The sequence below is a fragment of the Podarcis raffonei genome, chromosome 3 (assembly GCF_027172205.1).
Source record: "Podarcis raffonei isolate rPodRaf1 chromosome 3, rPodRaf1.pri, whole genome shotgun sequence".
Taxonomy (NCBI): Eukaryota; Metazoa; Chordata; class Lepidosauria; order Squamata; family Lacertidae; genus Podarcis; species Podarcis raffonei.
Window position 1 is genome coordinate 85,362,092 of NC_070604.1, and position 18,613 is coordinate 85,380,704.

At 48.6% G+C, this 18,613-nt stretch overlaps 2 protein-coding genes across 4 annotated transcripts in view; one reads left to right on the plus strand and one right to left on the minus strand.

Moving 5' to 3' along the window:
- Positions 1 to 5,658, plus strand: part of TJAP1 (tight junction associated protein 1) — a 44,987-nt gene extending 39,329 nt beyond the window's left edge. For both annotated transcript variants that reach the window (XM_053382849.1, XM_053382848.1), the window contains exon 10: positions 1,649 to 5,658. In XM_053382849.1, the coding sequence (XP_053238824.1) occupies positions 1,649 to 2,968 (1,320 nt within the window). In that variant the 3' untranslated portion in view covers positions 2,969 to 5,658. The remainder of the gene's footprint in view (positions 1 to 1,648) is intronic.
- Positions 5,659 to 8,148: 2,490 nt separating this feature from the next.
- Positions 8,149 to 18,237, minus strand: LRRC73 (leucine rich repeat containing 73). Of its 2 annotated transcripts, XM_053382850.1 has the most exons (6): positions 16,817 to 18,237; positions 15,862 to 16,022; positions 13,367 to 13,489; positions 10,778 to 10,878; positions 10,394 to 10,577; positions 8,149 to 8,691 (listed from the first exon to the last, which is right to left on the minus strand). In XM_053382850.1, exons 1-6 carry the CDS (start codon positions 17,086 to 17,088, stop codon positions 8,621 to 8,623), a joined length of 912 nt encoding a protein of 303 aa, XP_053238825.1. In that variant the 5' UTR covers positions 17,089 to 18,237; the 3' UTR covers positions 8,149 to 8,620. The 2 variants fall into 2 exon arrangements, with proteins under 2 accessions (XP_053238825.1, XP_053238826.1); XM_053382851.1 differs by lacking the exon at positions 13,367 to 13,489.
- Between the last annotated feature and the right edge of the window lie 376 nt (positions 18,238 to 18,613).

An 18,613-nucleotide genomic window follows, 5' to 3' on the forward strand; every position in this document is an offset into this window, starting at 1 on the left:
GAGAGAAAAGAGACTAGGTGGGCTGGGATGGCTGGCAACCCTTGGGTGGTTTCTAGCCTTCAGGAAGATAGAAGGTCTCATAAGGCTGTTGGGATGTGGTGCCCAGTCCCATCTTTAGGGCCACTTGTCAGTTTATCATCTCACAGCTATCCCAGAGTTAAGCACATCTTATAATGGGCATATACTTGTATAGATTGCAGCTTTTTTATACCCATGTGTGCTTTGCATGCATTATATGCTTAAAACAGGCTCCTGGACACCAGTAGCAGTCAGGCAAAGACGGCGGGAGGAGGTTTACATTGCACAAGGAGTAACCTTGCGCTGACAGAGCATTCATTTTATTGCTGTTGAATACAACCTCCTCTACCTTAACTGGATTTATGTCTTACCAAGTCTGTGCCTCTTCTCATTGCAAAGCCTCAGTATAGGTAGGCAACATGTTAAATGCCAGAAACTGTAAAACAAGAAACAAAATTCATACAGTCGTCTCCTTGCTGTATTGACTGTGGAAAACACTGAGGCTTGGACTTCAGCAAAAAAGAGAAAAAGGAATGTTCTTGCCTTTCAAGCAAAGCGCTCTGACGGTACTATAAAGGATTGTACCTGCTTGGTCCATATTACTGGTTGTGATGGGACACAGAAAAAGAGGTGCTTGCTAAGGACTATGGGGTTGCTCAAACCTCTTGAGGACTGGAATTCATTTGTTCATTCATTGACAAAGCCAGTTAGGCAATTTAGGGCAAAATCTCCCACTTAATTTCTTATGCATTTCCTGCCATACAAATGAGTACTTGTTGTGTCCCTCACCTGACAATCCATGCATTCATGAAGCAAGGCTGAGGTCTTTGCCTGAACTTAGCATGGAAATGTAGAAGGCCGTGTAGCTAAGCCCCTCCTTCTAATTTAGTTCCTTGCTGTCAATCCATGGGGCAGAGGTATATCTAAGGTCCTGTGGAGTATATGCCTAAGCCCAGGGCACAGTCCTGCAGCTGCTTAACCCTGGGAGGTGTGGGATACTGCTTCTCTACATTAATAACACGGTTCTGATGCAGGTGGACCACCTCCATGTTCCTTGATGCAATGGGCTTGAGGTGGTTTCAGGAGCAGTGGGAGTGTCAAGCTGCTTCTGTCTCCAGAGCCGGCAAGTGCCAGGATGGCAATTGATTCTTAGTCTGGGGCAGGCTGCCAAGGCAGTGCCCTATAATTACTACATGCTTCCTGGGAGCCTCGGATTCTAGTAGTGGGGGCTGGTCACTCGATTCAGCGCAGCCACCAGCTAATTTTTTCCACTAATCAATAGCATTATGCTGGCCTAACATGCACCAGCAAGCCTCTCTTGTTTAATGTTCAAGTTTCAGCATATGCTTCTCTCTGTTTCTTCTGAAGGGGCCTTGTTTGTCAGGCCCAGAGCCAAGGCAGGGGGGCAGAACCACATTTTCCCCTCGGTTACTGGGACACAAATGGATCTTTTGAATTTATAGGTGGCTGGTGGTTTGAAAGATGCTTTTAATGACATGGTGTGTCAGGACAAGAAGTTAGAGCTGGGCAAACAGTGCCTTCCACATAACTGCTTCATCCATCTGTCCTACCCTATTAGCTCAGTGGTTCTCTTAGTTCTGAGATAACGTCCCTTTTCCTGTCTCCGTAGCTTCCCTACGAGCTGCAAGACATGGTCAACAAGCACCTGCATAGCACTCAGGAGACCTCCGGCCCTGGGCAGGAGGCCCCTCACACCTTGGCTCCATCGGACGTCGTGCCCACCTCGGTGATCGCCAGAGTCCTGGAGAAGCCGGAGTCCCTGGTGCTCAACTCGGCCAAATCCAGCAGCGGCAGTTGCTCCATCGCCGAGGACGTCTTTGTGCATGTCGACATGAGCGGAGCTCCTTCCGACGCTTGCCCAAGCCCAGGCCAGCCCGGGAGCGAGGGGGCGGAGGGAGCGCGGCAGCAGAACGGGGGCTGCAAACCTCCAAGCGGCTTGGAGGGCCTCCCTGGCGAGGTGCCCACATTTGAGAAGCTGAGCCCATACCCCACCCCGCCCCCACCCCACCCCATGTACCCGGGGCGCAAGGTGATCGAGTTCTCGGAAGACAAGGTGCGGATCCCGAAGAACAGCCCCCTGCCCAACTGCACCTATGCCACGCGCCAAGCCATCTCCTTGAGCCTGGTCCAGGGGGAGGAGGAGAACGGCGACAGGCAGCGTACCCTTCCCAGCAGCCCCGCCTCGGAGGGCCAGCGCTCGGCTTCCAGCTGCTCTTACCAGCCGTCCCCCAAGGTGAGTCGAGCTCACGGCTCCTCGCAGAGCAGCCCCTTCAGCAGCCCCCCGCAGGTGCCCAGCACCTTTGCCAGCTCGGCCAGCTCTGAGGAGGACCTGCTGGCCAACTGGCAGCGGATGTTTGTGGAGAAGGCTCCCCCGACCACGGAGCGGGTGCTGGTGAACCGCACCTCCTTCAGCCGTGACACGGCCCAGGAGCTCCAGAAACGGTTCAGCCGCTCCATGCAGGAGCTAGGCCGGGCCGCCTCCACCTACTCGGATGGCGAGGAGTCAGTGCAGAGCTGCAGCTGGACGGTGAGCAGGGACTCCAGCACAGACACCGACAGCACCGAGTCCCGTGCTCGCCGGGGCCACCTCTCCTCCGACTACGGCACGGACTTCTCCCAGGACGAAGCCCACAAGCTGCTGCAAGGGGGTGGCGGAGAGGGGGCGGCAGAACCCACCAGCTCTTCCCCAGAGAAGCACAAAGACTACGTAGACCTCGACTTGTCCGGGAGCCCGGCCGAAGAGCAGGAAACGCTGCTGCAGGGAAGCCAGGAAAACAGCCAAGAGGGCAGCTCCGAGCAGAGCAGGGAGTGCAAGAGCAAGCCTCCTCCGGGCCGCCCCCACCGCAGCCCCAAGAGGATGGGGGTTCACCACCTCCATCGGAAAGACAGCCTGACGCAGGCCCAGGAGCAAGGCAACTTGCTCAACTGAGGGTAGGAAGGAAGCTGCCCAGGTGCAGCGTTGCACCCAGCTCCCAAGGGCTGTTACTCTACTCCTGAGGTTGAAAGGAGGACCGTCATGGGACTCCTTCCCAGGAATTCCAGGCCATTTTTATATATTTATTGTCTTTTTTAATGCACACTAAGAACGGAGGCAGCTCCCCTGCTACAGCACCAGGGCAAAACACTCGGGTTCCCACCAGCACAGGTGCTTTGTGTCCACAGCTCAGTTTGCACTCATGCCCTTCCTTCCACAGCTCAGTTCTGCCTTCACACTCCGATTCCTTCCTGCTAACATCCCATCCCATTGTTGGTTCTGAGTTACGCCCCTGCGGCACCTTAAGCCTCTATTCCTACGTGCCAAGAAGTAGGAACACGCTGTCCCTATTTTCCTCGTGTGAATCTTCCCCCAGGTGAAGGCTGCGGGTGGGGTGCGACGGCTTCCGTTAGGTGGGCGTCCCCAGATGTGTGAGCTTTGCTGCTTTCTTTTTCTGCATTCTGCTACGTGGATGTGCGCTGGCGTGAATAGGTGGGACGATGCTCAGAGGCCACCTCCAGAGTTCCCTTGCTTCCTGAACCCAGCATGGTTACTCGTTGGGAGGAGCGCCACTCGGGAGCCTGCCAGAATGGGCCTTGGAGCTTCCCTGCTCCAGCCAGCCAGCAAAATGGAGGCTGGTCCATTTGCCATAATGGGTTCGGCTGTGTGTGACTGTCATGCCGGCTCTTTCTTGGGTGGTCTGTGTCTCATTTGAATGACGTGAAGCTATGTGTTCTTTGACTTGCTTTCTTATAGGTCTTTGTCTTTTGAAATGTGCTTACCTCTTCCTTTTGTGAACGAGCAAAGAATGTGCAGGGATGGGGTGGGGAGGATTGGTCAGAGAGCATCTGCTCTGCAAGAAGTGGCTCATCTCATTGTCACTGTTGCCCTATGGCCACCACCAGCTGAGGAGTTGCTAAAGCCTAAGCAATGCGGCCATCTTGCCTCTGTAGGACCATCCTGTTTGCCCCTTGGAGAGATGGTGAGTGAGGATGAGCATCCTATCGGGGCTGTGATCCAAATCGACACTAGTGCCTTCCCAAGGCCTTAGGCAAGGTCTGATATTCCCCCTCCCCTACTTGCTTTGTTTTTTTGTATGTATTCAGTGTTGTATTTTTTTTCTCCCTTTGCAGTATGTTTCTGTGTTTTGCGTATATCTGTGCACGCACCTGGGGAGGAAAAGGTTGCCAGTGTTAGGAATTTTTCACTGAATGATCACGTTCCATAGACGCTGTTTCCTAGCCTGCCCTTGGTGCAACCCGTGCAATCTTCAAGAAAACAGTGAGAAGACTAGGCTGCTGAGCTTGGTTGCACTGCCAGCTGCTTATGTCCGGATGGAGTCTGTGATCTTCTGCTGGAGGGTACCCTAAAGCCTTTCTTCTCAGCACAGGGAGTCTTCTCCCTTGCAAACACCAGCAAAGCAGCTGCAAGCTGCTCAGAAAACCCACTCATAGCCCTGCAGGACCAAGAACTTTCCCCAAAACCTTCCAGTATCCATTGGATGGCTGCCATGGCCTATCTTGTGTTGATCTGCTTGCCTTTTGTGCTGTCCCCTGCTGCCTCCCTTTAGACCTAACCAAGGTCTGCTGTGTGTTAATTGTGGAGCAGTCTGGCCATAGCTAACGTTTTGATGTGGCCTTCTTCACTGGCCACTTCTCTTGCTGACAAGCTGCTGGCGGTTGCATCCCAGCATTGGGGTGTGACTCAGTATTTTCAGTTTAGCTATGCTAATAAATTGGTGCTAAATATGGACACCCTACATTTTGCCTATGCGGCACTTAACCTGTAATGATCTGACTTCTACAGCTGGCAGCTGCTTGCTTTGCTCAGCCACTCTCCTCCTTCAACCCTTGATTTCTTGGAATTTCCTTTGCTCTTCAAAAGGTAGAACCCAAGTTGCCACATGTTCCTGCTCCAGCACTGCAGTGTTCTCTTTCTTGCTGCAAAGGCTGCTGGAGATGGGAAGGCTCTGGGGCTTCCTGGTGACCTCTTGTTTGTGGTCAGTATTGGACAGACATGGTGCTGGGTGAAGCCTATCCCATAGAATCTGGGCCCTTCTCTTGAGCTTGGCGAAAATGGAACTGATTTTAGCACATCCCACCGAGACGATTTTTTAGTCTGGAGCCCAGGCCTCTTTTCTGTGGCTGGGCTGCACAACTGCACATAAGGCAATCTGAAACTGTCACAATTGCAGCCACCAAACGGACAATTCCAAGCAGTCACTACGATGTTGATTGAGACCAATGTCCACTTCCTTTAATTCTATTGTACTAAAGGTTGGGAGGAGGGAAGAGAAAGGAGATCATTCTCGAGTGCAACCTAACCGTGCCATTTATTTCACATGGGTCTGGGTGGCAGCGAAAACCTGCAGGAGAATTGAGGATCAGGTCTGTGTTAGTCCTGCTGCTGCAGCCTTCCTCCCAGAGCTCCTTTTGTGCAGTCCTGCATCTCAGCCCTTTGCATCCTTCTCCTCTCTGGCAGTATTATGAATTCTCTCTCGGGGAGCTTGAGTTGCCTTCTTTGGCTGCCCCGTATTTTACAATGTCCCAACTCAAGACTGTTAATCTGCGACTAATGTGTTTTTTCTGAGATTTTCAAACTGATGATGTATATTTTAAAGCCAGAAATAAACTATTTTAAAAGTACGTCTGAAGCTGACTGTTGTGCTGCTAGGAGCTGAAAGGGGAGCACAGGAAACCACAGAAACAGAAATATTTTTAGGGTACTCAGTTTTTTGACCTGCGGCTCTGCGTGGCTGCAAGCAAAGGGTCTTCCCTTTCATTCTTTTAACTCAGGGTTGGTGAGCCTGTGGTCCGGACACTGTAGGATGAAAATTCCCATCAGCCCTTACTATTGGCCATGTTTCCTGGGGCTAATGAGAATTGGAATTTCAGCAACATGCAGAGAAGGCCCCAGGTTCCCGATCCTTGCTTTAATTTGAGATGCATGGGATTGAATCTTGAACCCTTCTGCAGGCACAATGTGTGCTGCATCCATGATCTATGGCCCTCCTTGTAAAGGTACACCCAGACTTGGTCTTCTCAGTGGGTCACGTGCAAATGGTTGTGCTAGCGGAAGCCAGCACATGGACTCCTGCTAGCTGTGAATATCTTCCCACGCTTGCAATACTCTGCCCCACCCTCAAGTCTTTTTGTGCAGGTTTAGGGGATACACAAGGGCAGAAGAGGGTGAGCTTGCCTTCCCAAGGAAAAACATGGCACTGATGGAGCTATGTTGAATATAAGCCATTGTCATGACTGTTTTTACACTGCCAATTTGCTTCTGGATCTTTTAGCAACTGTGCTACTAATGTAGGGTTTGTATTTGGACCTCTGTAGGATAGAAAGCAACCTCTTGCTATATGACGAGGCATCTGCCTCTGTAAAATGGAAGTAGATTGTCCACTTTCACGACATAATGTCTCTATTCCCTCTCCCCCGTTTATGTAGCTGTCCCATAAATCATGCGGTCTGTGGCAGCCACAATATCCTAATTAGAAGCTGCATGGCACTGCTGCCTCCTGGTGGTTCTCTTGGCTTTTGTGATTGACACAGAGAAAATAATTTATTGGTTTTGTTTGTGTGGGGCTAGGAAAATAGTCCAAAGCAAAACAGAGTCCTGCTGTCCCTAGAATCCTGCATGGAAACAACAGAGCAGCTGTGAACTCTTAGGAGGAGGAATGGGTACCATTGTAACAAAACACATTTCCACAAACTGCCTTACATGGCTGAGGCCTTACGTCACAGATGGAGAACTTGTGGCTCTCCAGATGTTATTAGACTGCAGCTACCATTAGCCCCAGCCAGTATGGCCAGTGGTTGGAGGTGGTGGGAGCTGTAGTAGTCAACAATTGCTGGAGGGCCACAGTTCCCAACAGGAGAACAGGAGGTATTTCCTGTTGCCCCATTTTGCAGCCCTTGTGCATACTATTCCACAACAGTTTACCTGCAGTGAAGTGGCTGTTTACACAAAAAAGAAGCAAGGTCAGTAGTTGTCCGCATATAGCACTTTGGGGTTTGCTTGAAGTTGGGTTTGTGTGCTTAGAATTACACATATCTTCAGATGTAAAAATGGAGCAGATTCTGAACAACAGCAGAGCCAATGCTCACTGCCTTAGATCTTGCTTGTCACTGGATTGCAGAGCGGTATAAACATCACAACCAGATCAATTTAGTCCTCTGAGAGGGTTGAATGAGAGGTGCTTGTGTGCATAGATTGATAGGGATGTGGCCACCTCCACTGCTGGCATATGGCCCAAATTATTACCTTCAAGGTAATGCAGCCTTCTGAAATTAGGGGTACTTCAATAGCACCCAAAGTGTGCACTCTGTCCCTATAGGATTTTTTTCTCCTGGGTATTTCTGGTAGCACCTGTGACTGCCTTGAGTGTCTTAGTACAGTCGTTATGGAACTCAAGGGCATTCACTCCAATTTATTTGGGGAAAATAATTATTTAGGCCAGGGGTCAGCAACCTTTTTCAGCCGTGGGCTGGTCTACTGTCCCTCAGACCTTGTGGTAGGCTGGGCTATATTTTTTTTGGGGGGGGGGGAATGAACGAATTCCTATGCCCCACAAATAACCCAGAGATGCATTTTAAATAAAAGCACACATTCTACTCATGTAAAAACACCAGGCAGGTCCCACAAATAACCCAGAGATGCATTTTAAATAAAAGGACACATTCTACTCATGTAAAAACACACTGATTCCCGGACTGTCAGCGGGCCAGATTGAGAAGGCGATTGGGCCGCATCCGGCCCATGGACCTTAGGTTGCCTACCCGATTTAGGCTATATAAGGCCTGGTTCACAGGAGCCTTCTGCTAACAGAAATCAGCTTTCTCTTTGTGGGGGTTTTAGACTTAATTATCAAGTGCTGAGTTGCTTTCTCAGCCCATTAGAGGCAGCACAACAAAAAATGCATTACTATAAGGTTGCATTGTCTTTGTCACAATGCAACCTCATAGTAATGCATTGAAGACTGGAGTGCCTGGCGTGCTCTGGTCCATGGGGTCACGAAGAGTCGGACATGACTAAACGACTAAAGAACAACGTACGGTTGCATTATTTCCCTTAGTGAAGCTGCCTTGCTGATGTGTAGTTAGAAAGGAAAGAGCCTCATGGCCACAACTGGGCCATTTCTGTGAACTTTATATAAAATTCTACTTAAGACATAGGTACAAGCAATAAAAAGTATCTGTTATACATAAATATACACATCTGAATAAATACAGCCTCCCGCAAAGATTAGTCAAGAATGGATGGTGCGACCTAAGAATACAGCAACTGGACAATCACAAGCAACTGACAAGTTGTGTGACACAGACATCGAGATTAACTTGGGTCACGTCCCAGTGTGGAGCTAAAAGTGACTTCAGTAAGACACAGTGTGTGGATCTGCACTCAGGGCAGGCGCAGCAATTACACATAGACATTAGGCTTTCACACCCATCTGTTTGCCTAGTGCATACACTCACTTGCAAACACACAAGCACAGTACACATTCACACATGATATATGTGTGAATGCACTTTTTTAAAAAATAAACACAGTCTTTCCACATACATGGAAGTGATGTTCTCATCAGAGGCAATGGGAGTTTCCTTTTCACATCTCTGTTTCTGCTAGAAGACTTTCTCCAAGGCCTGAAGTTACCAAGACCATCTGGGAACTAGAATCTGCGAAATGGATATAAAATGTTAAGATACAGAGTTAAAGCTAATGAAAGAGGGTAAGGATTTGCTGATCTGATTATGTAAATGGGAATACAAAAAGGGGAGGTGTGAGGAGGTCAAAGAAATAAGCAAAGGAGCTTAAAGTTAAGAAAAAACGGATTTGTTTTTAATTTTTTTACTTTTTACCTGTCTTTTATATGTTGTATTTTTTTCCCTATTTTTATTTTTTATTTTTTATTATTTTTTCATGTACTTTTTCTTTTTTTTCTCTTTATATGCTTTTGTGTTCTTGTTTTTGTAAAACTTTAATAAATATCTATTTAAAAAAATCTGCAAAATGGAGAAAAGGTGGTTTTAGCCGATGAACAGGATATGGAGGGGGACAACTATGATTTGTAGCTGGATCCTAAGCACAGGGCTAGGAAGACTATTATAAAGGAGAACATGAAACGTTAAGTACAATTCAAGAAAGCACCAGCTTGAGTACTCCTGAAGTGAAGCACTTGGCAATTAAATAGATTCATTTTATGCCTAAAGTGTATAGCACAATACTAACCATGTCTACGCAGAAGTGTCTCTTACTGAATTCAGTGGGGCTTACTCCCAGATAAGTGGGATTGCAATTGTAGCTGCAGACCATGACCACATAGAGTCCCATCCCCTCCCTTCCTCCCCAGCTCCATGGATTCCTATGTGCTGTTTCTGCAGACAGGCTGTGTGGTTCCACTAGTCTTCCTTAACCTAGTGCCCTCCCTGTTTCTAGCATCTGCCAGTTTGGTCAATGGTCAAGGATGATGAAAGTTCAAATAAGCACCAGGTTGGGGAAGGTAAGGGCTACACAAGCAGGCAGCTCCTCTGTTGTAATTATTGGGCTCCAAGTGCAGTATCAGAACATCCATTAGCATGTGCTGCCTCTTGATTTGAAGTCTGCACACAACACAGTTTCCTTTTCCAAAATACACAGTTAAAAAGGAGACCTGCTAATGTGAAGCTGGATTAAACTCTGTGCTTAGGCATCCACAGTTAACTTGCTCTAGTCTTTTCCTTTTCCTTTTGCTCTAGTGTTTTCCTTTAACTCCTGGAGATAACGGTAGCTCTCTGCTTGATAGGCACATGAGATGTGCTTTACAAAATCTTCGGGTTTCCATTTAAGGCTTTGCCCTATAATTACACAAAAGAACCCAAATGGGATACCAGACTTTGGTTTTTGTTCAAACAGGAGATTACCACCCCTTCATAAGCCAATTTGTAGGGTTAATTTCAGAAAATCATCAGAGGCTGGATTGCATTTCAGTTTAGTGCTGCCAGTGCCTTTGTGCCAAGGACTAGATTTCATAGTGTAGGAAAGTGTTTTCATCCCTAACTAAGCTCTATTCTAATATCAGTACTGGGACAAAAGTATATGCTTCTATGTGTGCATTTTAGCTCAGCTGGTAGAGCATGAGACTCTTAATCTCAGGGTTGTGGATTCGAGACTCACATTGGGCAAAAGATTCCTGCACTGAGGGGGGTTGGACTAGGTGACTCTCGTGGTCCCTTCCAACCCTATGATTCTATGATGCTCTTAAATACCAGTACTGAAATTCTGTGACCTTCAATTTTTTGAGGGCCTGAATGTCATGGTTTCCCATGGTCAGCCTCCCCCTTCCAGCTTCACCCCCCCCATCTTCCTCCTCCTCCTTAGTGGAAGCCCCAGCAGACTTACTGCTCTGGCAGATCCAGTTGTTCTTCTCTCTTGCCATGACTTCATGGGTCTCCGTCTCGTCGTCTTCCTCACCCTCAGAAAGAAGGTCAGAGATCTGCTGCTGAAGTTCAGGGCTGATGTTGTTCTCTGCCAGGATCAGCGTCCGCAAGGCTGTCGGGTAGTTTTCCACCATATCCAGCAGGATCTGAACAGGACAAGAGTCGAGAGGCTGGTTGGTAAGCAACTCGGCTTAGAGGCAAGAGAACCAAGGAAGGAGAATGTCTTCCTGACAAACTGCCCCTGAGACAGTGCATTTGGGGTAGATAAAAGCAGACGACGCTAGTCTGCCCACTTCCATGACTTAGAAGGCGAATGGAAGGCGGCAAAGGACCATGTTCTCCTTACCAAGGCTGATTGGTTGGTGAGTCCCGTTCCTTCCAAGTCCAAAACCTCGAGGGTGCGGCTGGATGCCACAGAAACTGCCAGCATTCCTGCTATTTGGTCACCTAGATGGTAGAAAGTCAGGAGATGTTAGAAGACCTCACAGAGGCCATGTTGCATGCAGCCATTCCAGGAGTGGCAGAATTTGCTGGGCAGTACAACAACCTCAACTCTACCAGCACTTCCCCCTGCCCCCCAAAAATGAATAACCACAGATGCATTCAACAGGTGCAGTTTTCTAATCTCACTCAAAGGTGCTGCACCTGTTTAATGTCTGCCTGTTAAAGGCACAAGACACTGGGGAAGAGTGATCACTTTATGCATCTGTTTTGCTGCTGCTGCTGCTTTTCTTTCTCTTCTTAAATTGGCTAAGGGGGGGGGAACGATACCTCTGCACCTGGGGCAGCAGCACATGACCTCTAGGCGAGCTTAGTCTTAATTAGAAGGTATTGCTTCTGGGTCAGAGAAGAAGCCTTCTGCCAGGCTTTAAGGCCCGAGCACCTCTCATTTTGCAGGGTAAGCCCTGACAGCGGAAAGGCAGAAAGAAGAAAGGCCTCACCCAGTTTTGAAAGGGCAGGATTAGGTGGGGTGTGCTGAGGAGCATCTCACATTTGCTTCCCTGAGGCAGGAGGGATGGGGAGAGGAGAGAGCTGCCTGGTCTAGTCTCTTCTCTCACCAGCTGCCAATTCTGCTCAGGCAGCGCAGCTGCAAAGAGAGGGAGAGAGGCGGTTTCCATGGTAACCACTGCTGGGGCTCCTCTCCTCTTTGCTGTATTTGGAAGAAGATGAGGAGGCAAGGGCGGGGAAAGAAGCATGGTCTGACTCCCAAGCCCAGTGGCAGCAGCCTACATGGGGCTGCAAAGATAACATTCGGAGGACGGGTACTGCCACACTGTACACAGGAAGAGGAAGTGCACATAACCTAAGGCCTGTATGGTGGGCTGCTCTTCAGGCCTCCTCAGCTTGGAAGCAAGTCTCATCCCTTGCAGAACATGGTAGGCCGCCATCTTATATTCTCCCAGGCCCAGGCTGGCAATTGTCAGTTTCGTTTCGTATTTTGAATAGCCAGGTTCTTTAATAGCCTATTGCCTAGGCCTTTTTTAAAAAAAAAGGCGCAAAGGTGGTAACTATTCCAGACAAAGGGGACACTAGTTTACACACATAGGCAAACTCTATCAGGAAAAGAAAGGGGTTGTAGCTCAAGGGTAGATCACACAGGTAGGAAACATTCCTGTCTGAAATCCTGGAGAGCTGCTACCTAAGTACAGACCAGGTGGATGGAGCACCTCTCTGACCCTTCAGGTGCCTCTGGACTACAACTCCCATAATCCCTTACCATCAGCCATGTTGGGTGAGCTGATGGGAGTGGAAGTCCAACTTCTGGAGGGTGGCAGATTTCTCATTCTTGGTGCAGATCGAGATGGACCGTGGTCTGACTCAGTAAAAAGCAACTTCCTATGTTACCTAACCATGAAGACACAATGGCCCTCTGCCAGTCATTCAGCAACTTCCAAACTGGACCATTGTAAGACGCTCTATGTGAGGCAGGCCTTCAAAACTGTCCAGAACCTGCAAACAGGGCAAAATACTGCAGCCAGAGTGCTGACAGGTGGAATGGTGAACTTGGGTATTAGGGCAGCTTGTGTAAGGCACCTCCGCCACCCTCATGCTGCCTTCCCAAAGGCAAGTGAGGAGGATCCCAGCTTTGAGAAGGAGGTGCGGGGGCTCTGGCAAGGTCTAGAACCCTCCTACCTCCTTCCCAAAGCTGGGAAAGTGCTAACTAGGCTTTAGGAAAGGGGGGGGGATAAGACTCTAGGACTCTCTCAGAGCTCTCACGCCTCCTTCCCAAAGCCCAATGCCTTTGAGAGGGCACCCCTCCTCAGCTCAGCACCCAGTGTGTGCACTTCAGACCCAGCCCTAAATCCGCTTGACAGGTGTTTGGTGATTTGATTCCATCATATTGGTTTTCTGTTATCAGAAACTAATCACTGCTGATTAGTTTCAAGCTCGATTCAAGGTGCTAGGGTTGGTTTTGAAAACCCTTAAACAGCTTTGGACCTAGGAGCTGCCTCAACCTCAAGAGGTGAGCCTGCTTTAAAGCAGGGTGAGGACCTTCTCTGCTTTGGCACCCAACCATGTGGAATGCTTTGCCAAGGAAGATGTGCTGGGCCCCGTCATAATACTGCACTTGCAGGCATAGCTTTTGACTGATTAATGTATTTTCTGGTAGCTTAGTATGATGGTGGTTTTGGAAACGTTAAATTAGCTTTGTGTTATATTTTCAGAGAGCATGTGCAATATTGGAATGGATACTTGTTTCACAGTGTTTTGTTATCTGCTCTGTTTGCTGCCTTGAGAAATTAAAAAAATACATAAAATAATGAAGAGGAAGGGCCGAGTTGGATTGTGATTGGACTTGTCCTAGATGTGGGACCAAGCAACATCCCCATGTGTTTAAGAAAGAGAGAGAGAGAGAGAGAGAGAGAGAAAGAAATAAAGAGAAAGAAAGAAAGAGACACACATAAGCCGCGCACGATATCCATGCTCCTCTCACCCAGTGGGTTGTAGTCCAAGTTCAACACTCGCACCTGGGAACTATGAGCCACTGCAATAGCCAGGCGCCCCCATCCTTTGGCTGTGATGCCAGGGTTAGCACTGAGAGTCAACTCCTTCAAACCTAAGGGAAGCCAAGTGAGTTTACACAGTCACAAGATCTCACTCTTGTATTCAGGATTATAATCAACTGCATATACACTGCCCTTTTCTTCTCCCTGCAGAATCATGGGTGTGGATTAAAATCTCCACTCCGCATTTTACATTTGCTTTAAAATACTACTACTACAGTCATACCTCATGTTATGGACACTTCAGGTTACGTCTTTTCAGATTGTGTCCCGCAGCGACCCGGAAGTACCGGAAAGGGTTACTTCCAGGTTTCACCACTCATGCATGCGCAGAAGCGCTAAATCGCGCTTTGTGCATGCGCACAAGTGCCAAATTGTGCCGCGCACCTGCGTAGATACGGCGCTTCAGGTTGCGCTCTTTTCAGGTTGTGAACAGGCCTCTGGAATGGATCCCATTCGCAACCAGAGGTACCACTGTACTACTAATAACCCCTGAACACATTTTAACCACTCTTTTGGGCAAACTATCAGGATGGTTAAAAGGACAGAATTCTTAAGAACAAACTGTGGGACAGTTGTATGTTAACACAAGTTGTATTCAGAGACATTAAACGTGTAGTTAAATTGTTGTCCTCCACCCTTTTAAAGGCTTCTTGGAGCAGAAGTGGTTCAGGTCATTTTGGTGGCTGGCAAAGGAAACTTCAACAGCACCCACATCCCCAAGGTTGATAAAAATAAAGTAAGGGAAAGGAAAACTAATTTGTACCAAGTCATCTTGTGAATGCTTGATTAGAATTTGACATTTTGATGTTTGCCACTCTCGGCTCCTTTGGGAGAAAGGGTGGGACACAAATAATAATAAATAACAATTAAATGTTCCTGAATGCCCTGCAACTTTGGCAGCATTTGATGACATGCTACATTTGCCCATGTGAACACACACTTCAGCTGAGTCTGATAACTGTAGACATAAATGTTGTGGAAACTGTTCCCAAGATAAGCATTGGGAGAACACGATGTGCTAATTTTCACATGCTAACAGGCTACAAGCAGAATAATTTGCATCATACTTACAGAGTTAATTTTCTGGTATGATACTGCCTGAATGATGCCCTCATTTGTCTACGCTAGAGATGGGAAACCTTATTATTTTTATTATAAAATATATTACCTGCCCTTCACCAGCAGATTCCAGGGCAGGTTAACAAAAATAAATCCCTCCAGATGTTGTGGACTTTTTCAACCCCCATCAATCCTAGCCAGCATGGCCAATGGTCACAGACGAGGGGAACTTTAATCCAAGAACATATGGAGGACAACAATTTCTTGATCCCTGGCCTACAGTATCTGTTCCCTTTCCTTTCACAACTAGCTGCACACCACCCCAACCACAGAAACAGCAGGCCCCAAAAGAGGACAAAGTGCTATCACAAGAAGGACAAGAAGCAAGGAAGAAGAGCTCTTTAAGGTGAAAGGGTGATCTCATGCAAAAAGGCAGAGGGGCAATGTTTCTTCCTAATTGATCATGTTAAACACCGAGGTTCCAAATTTACCAGAATACACACAACAGATCTGCAGTGCCCTTATTTTTTCCCCTCCAGATTTTGCTCTTGTAAGCCTAGTGGCATGCTTAATGCAGTAGAGTGGAAGAGGATGGCTGAAAACTCGGTCAAAGTATTATTTTCCAGTCCGCCAGTCTCCAATACTCTTTTCTCAAAAGACTTTTGATTTAGCTCAAGATAATTCCTTGAGCAAAAAGTAACCTTTGGTGATATTTCTGAGTAGCACCGACAGATAAAATTCACAGCAATAGGGCATTTAAGAAAAAGGAAAACGGCTTTTAATGTGACAGCATCAAGTTTTGGTTGCAAAAATAAAATGCAAAACAACCGCAAAGCCTACACTGACTTAGTGGGAAATGACACTGTTTAGTTCTATAACAGGGCAAAGTATAATTACTTCTCTTCTGAATACCTTCTCTCCCAGAATGAGAATCCACTTATTTCACTTTGCTGAAAACTCAGTGCTACAATTTGTCAGGGGTCTCTTTACTCTCTGAAGAAGAAAAACAATAGTTTAAAGGGATGTCATGAAGGCAGAGCAGACTTGTTCTCTGTTGTTCCGGAACCAGCATGTGGAAATTGCAGGAGAGCAAATTTTGGCTAGAATTCAGGAACAGAAACTTCCCCAATGGTTAGAGCTGTTAAACAAAGAACAGGCTGCCATGGGAAGTACTTAAGCGGAGGCTGGACAGCCATCTGTCAGGTATGCTGTGGTTGCATCCTGTACTGCAGATCCTGTACTGAACAGGGAGTGGACATTACCTCCACAACCGTTCCAACTGTAGAACTGTATGAACAAAGATCTGAAGTCCATTATGAGCTCCAGAGATATACAAGAAGCCCACACATCCAGTTTTGCTTACCTGACTTGGCGCCATCAGGAGGGAGCAGTCCACAGATCAAGTTAATACCTTCATCACCCAGCATGCAGTCCCCTAAGTCCAAGGCCACTAGGGAGGGATGGATGGAGAGTGCTGGGTTCAGAAGAGCCAGACCAGCATCTGTCAGGGGACTTCCATGGAGGCTGTGCAAGAATAAATGGTTAGGAATTAAACTGTCGTTCCTCAAGAGTTGCAGTTGACTTCACCCAGCTCAAACTATGACAAAGAAATGCAGTAAATAAGTTAACAGGGGCGATTTATACTAACAACTCTAAAAGACGAAGAGTCATTAACGGAGTCTTTGAATCTGCTTCCTTACTCCCCGCTCCCTTTTCTGTCATGGTAGCAGATTCCTTTATCACTATGGTTTCTCCCCACCCCACCCCCACCTGCGTTTCAGTGTCCTACTCTTCCTTCTGACACAACATACATAGCTTTGTCCTGGGTTTGTTGCCCTGAGATATACTGGAATTTGGCTTAGGGTAATAAAATGTTGCCCAAATCCAAGTTTCACTGTTTCTGTTTAAGAAGATTAATCTATGTTGGGTTTGAAATAATCTAGAATGCTATCACCATTTTCGATTAGAATCACAACCTTGCCCTCAAAGCCCTTTTGGTGTGGGTAACTTTGCACCTAGAGCAAACGGTTAGTTAAAAGGTGTTAAGGACTAACAGCTCAATTATATATCCATGTCTTCTCAGAAGTCAATGGGATTTGCTCCCAGTAAGTGGGGTTTGGACTACACAGATACACTAAACAATTTTGGAAGCCCACCAGCAACAGCTGCAATCCTATGCACACTTACCTGTGAGTAAGATCTATTTAACATAATGGGGCTTACTTTTGAGTAAACATGCATATGAATCGGACTGCAAGACTTCTGCTAGCAGAACTGGGCACCTTTCCTCAAGTCCTACTACGTAGAGGGCTACTCACAACAAAGACTGGACAGAGCGGTTGGTCTTCAGGGCTTCAGCCAGTTGCTTGACCCGATTGATATTGGAGACAATCCCCAAGTTAAGATTAAGTTGAGCTAAGGAGTGAGATTCTGCGACCCCCCTGCAGATGCGTCCAAAATCTCTGTCGGAAAGCTGACAGCCCCGGAGCGAAAGCAGTTTGATGGAGTTCTCTCTCAGGCTCTCACAGATATCCCGAATCTCGGCACTTGATAAAGTCTCCCCAGAGATCTGGATAGATCCCGGCAACATATTTATATCTTTGTGAATAAAACACTCTCAGCAGCAAGATAATCCGGATTTGTGCAGGCAACGTGCAATCCAGAGCAGTGCAGGGATTGCTTTGCAATCCGGATCAGAAGAGGTAAGGAGCGCGTTAAGGAAATCAGTGGACCGACGGTTGTGCAATCCTGTGCAAACGAAGCTGGAGGCCACGGTGCAATGTTACAATACCCGAATTCAATGTGCTATTCGGCTCAGGCCAGAATATAGTACTTCTTGTACGCAGTTCAAATAGGTGCTCCTTAAAGCGGCTTTGAGCGTTGCGCAAGCCGAATCCGCGTAGAAACTTCTATGCGACCCGAATGCATCAAGGTAAATTCTGTGCAACTCCAAATTAAAGCATGTGGAGAACAATAATGGGTACTCTCTAAGATATGTCAAAAGCAGAGCGCTTTCCAGTCCCGAGCAGGGTTGTGAAGAGGGTAAGGTGAGCAGACCGGGATAAGATGGTGCAGGCAGATGCCAGGCAATGTGAAATAACAGGAGCAAGAAATGGAAATCCAAATCGGTGCCAGATCCTTTCTGGAATTTCACACGAATAGAAAAAACCGAGCGTGTGCGTGTATTCAGGCTTCTGCGCAATCGGAGAACAAGCCGCCGTGTCCGCCGGGGAAGGGGTGGGGGCGGGCTGCCGTGCCCTCCAGCTTCAGTCGTTTATAAATGATCTTCCCCCTTCCCCGGCGCCCTCCTTGCCACCCACAGCAATGCAGCCTCGGTCGCTGAGGCTTGTACTGCCGTTCCTGTCGCCGCACCTGCTCCGCCTTCACTCCCGGGCCCGGGGCAGATCCGACGACTCCCGGGCGCGAGTCCCTCCTCCGGCCGCCGCGCCTGCTCCTCCTTCTCCTCCTCTTAGCGCGCCGGCGGCTCCCGCGGCAGCGCCCAGCGCATAGTGCCGGCGGCGGGACGGAGTCGCCAGCGCCGCTGCAGAGACCGGAGCTGCGCTGTCTCCTCCCTCCTTATGCCCCCAGGGTGCGCGTGTGGCGGGGCGGGAGGAGGGAGCGAGGGAGGAGGACCCAGCTTTGTTTGGCGTTGCGCCGGTTCCTATGGCCACAGCCAGGCACCGCAGCCTGCGCTCTTGCCAAGCGGGGCCACGCGGCTGCTGCCGCCCCGCCGCCGCCGCCGCCGCCTCCCCAGGCGCGCTGTCCTGCCCCGGGCTCCACCTCCAGGCCCTCCCCGCCGACAGGGGCTGTGCGTGAGGCCGGGGCTGACGGGATTTAATCTAGATCCAGGCGCTCGGTTGGTGGAAGACGCCGGGGCCCGGCGGGGTCCTGGAGACCTCCGTCTTCCCTCTCGGCGAGATGCTTTGCGCCATCTCTTGGATGCGACTGTGCGGCGGATCGTGGGCCGAGCCGCACCCTGTGACCCAGAGCCCCAGACTGACCTTCAAGGGAGTGGGCTCGCGGGGGGGTGGGATTGGGACCAGCTTTTTCCCGCTTCTTCGGCAGCGATGAGAGAAATGAACTCTGCAGTTGCTCAGAGGCGCCCCGTTTTGACG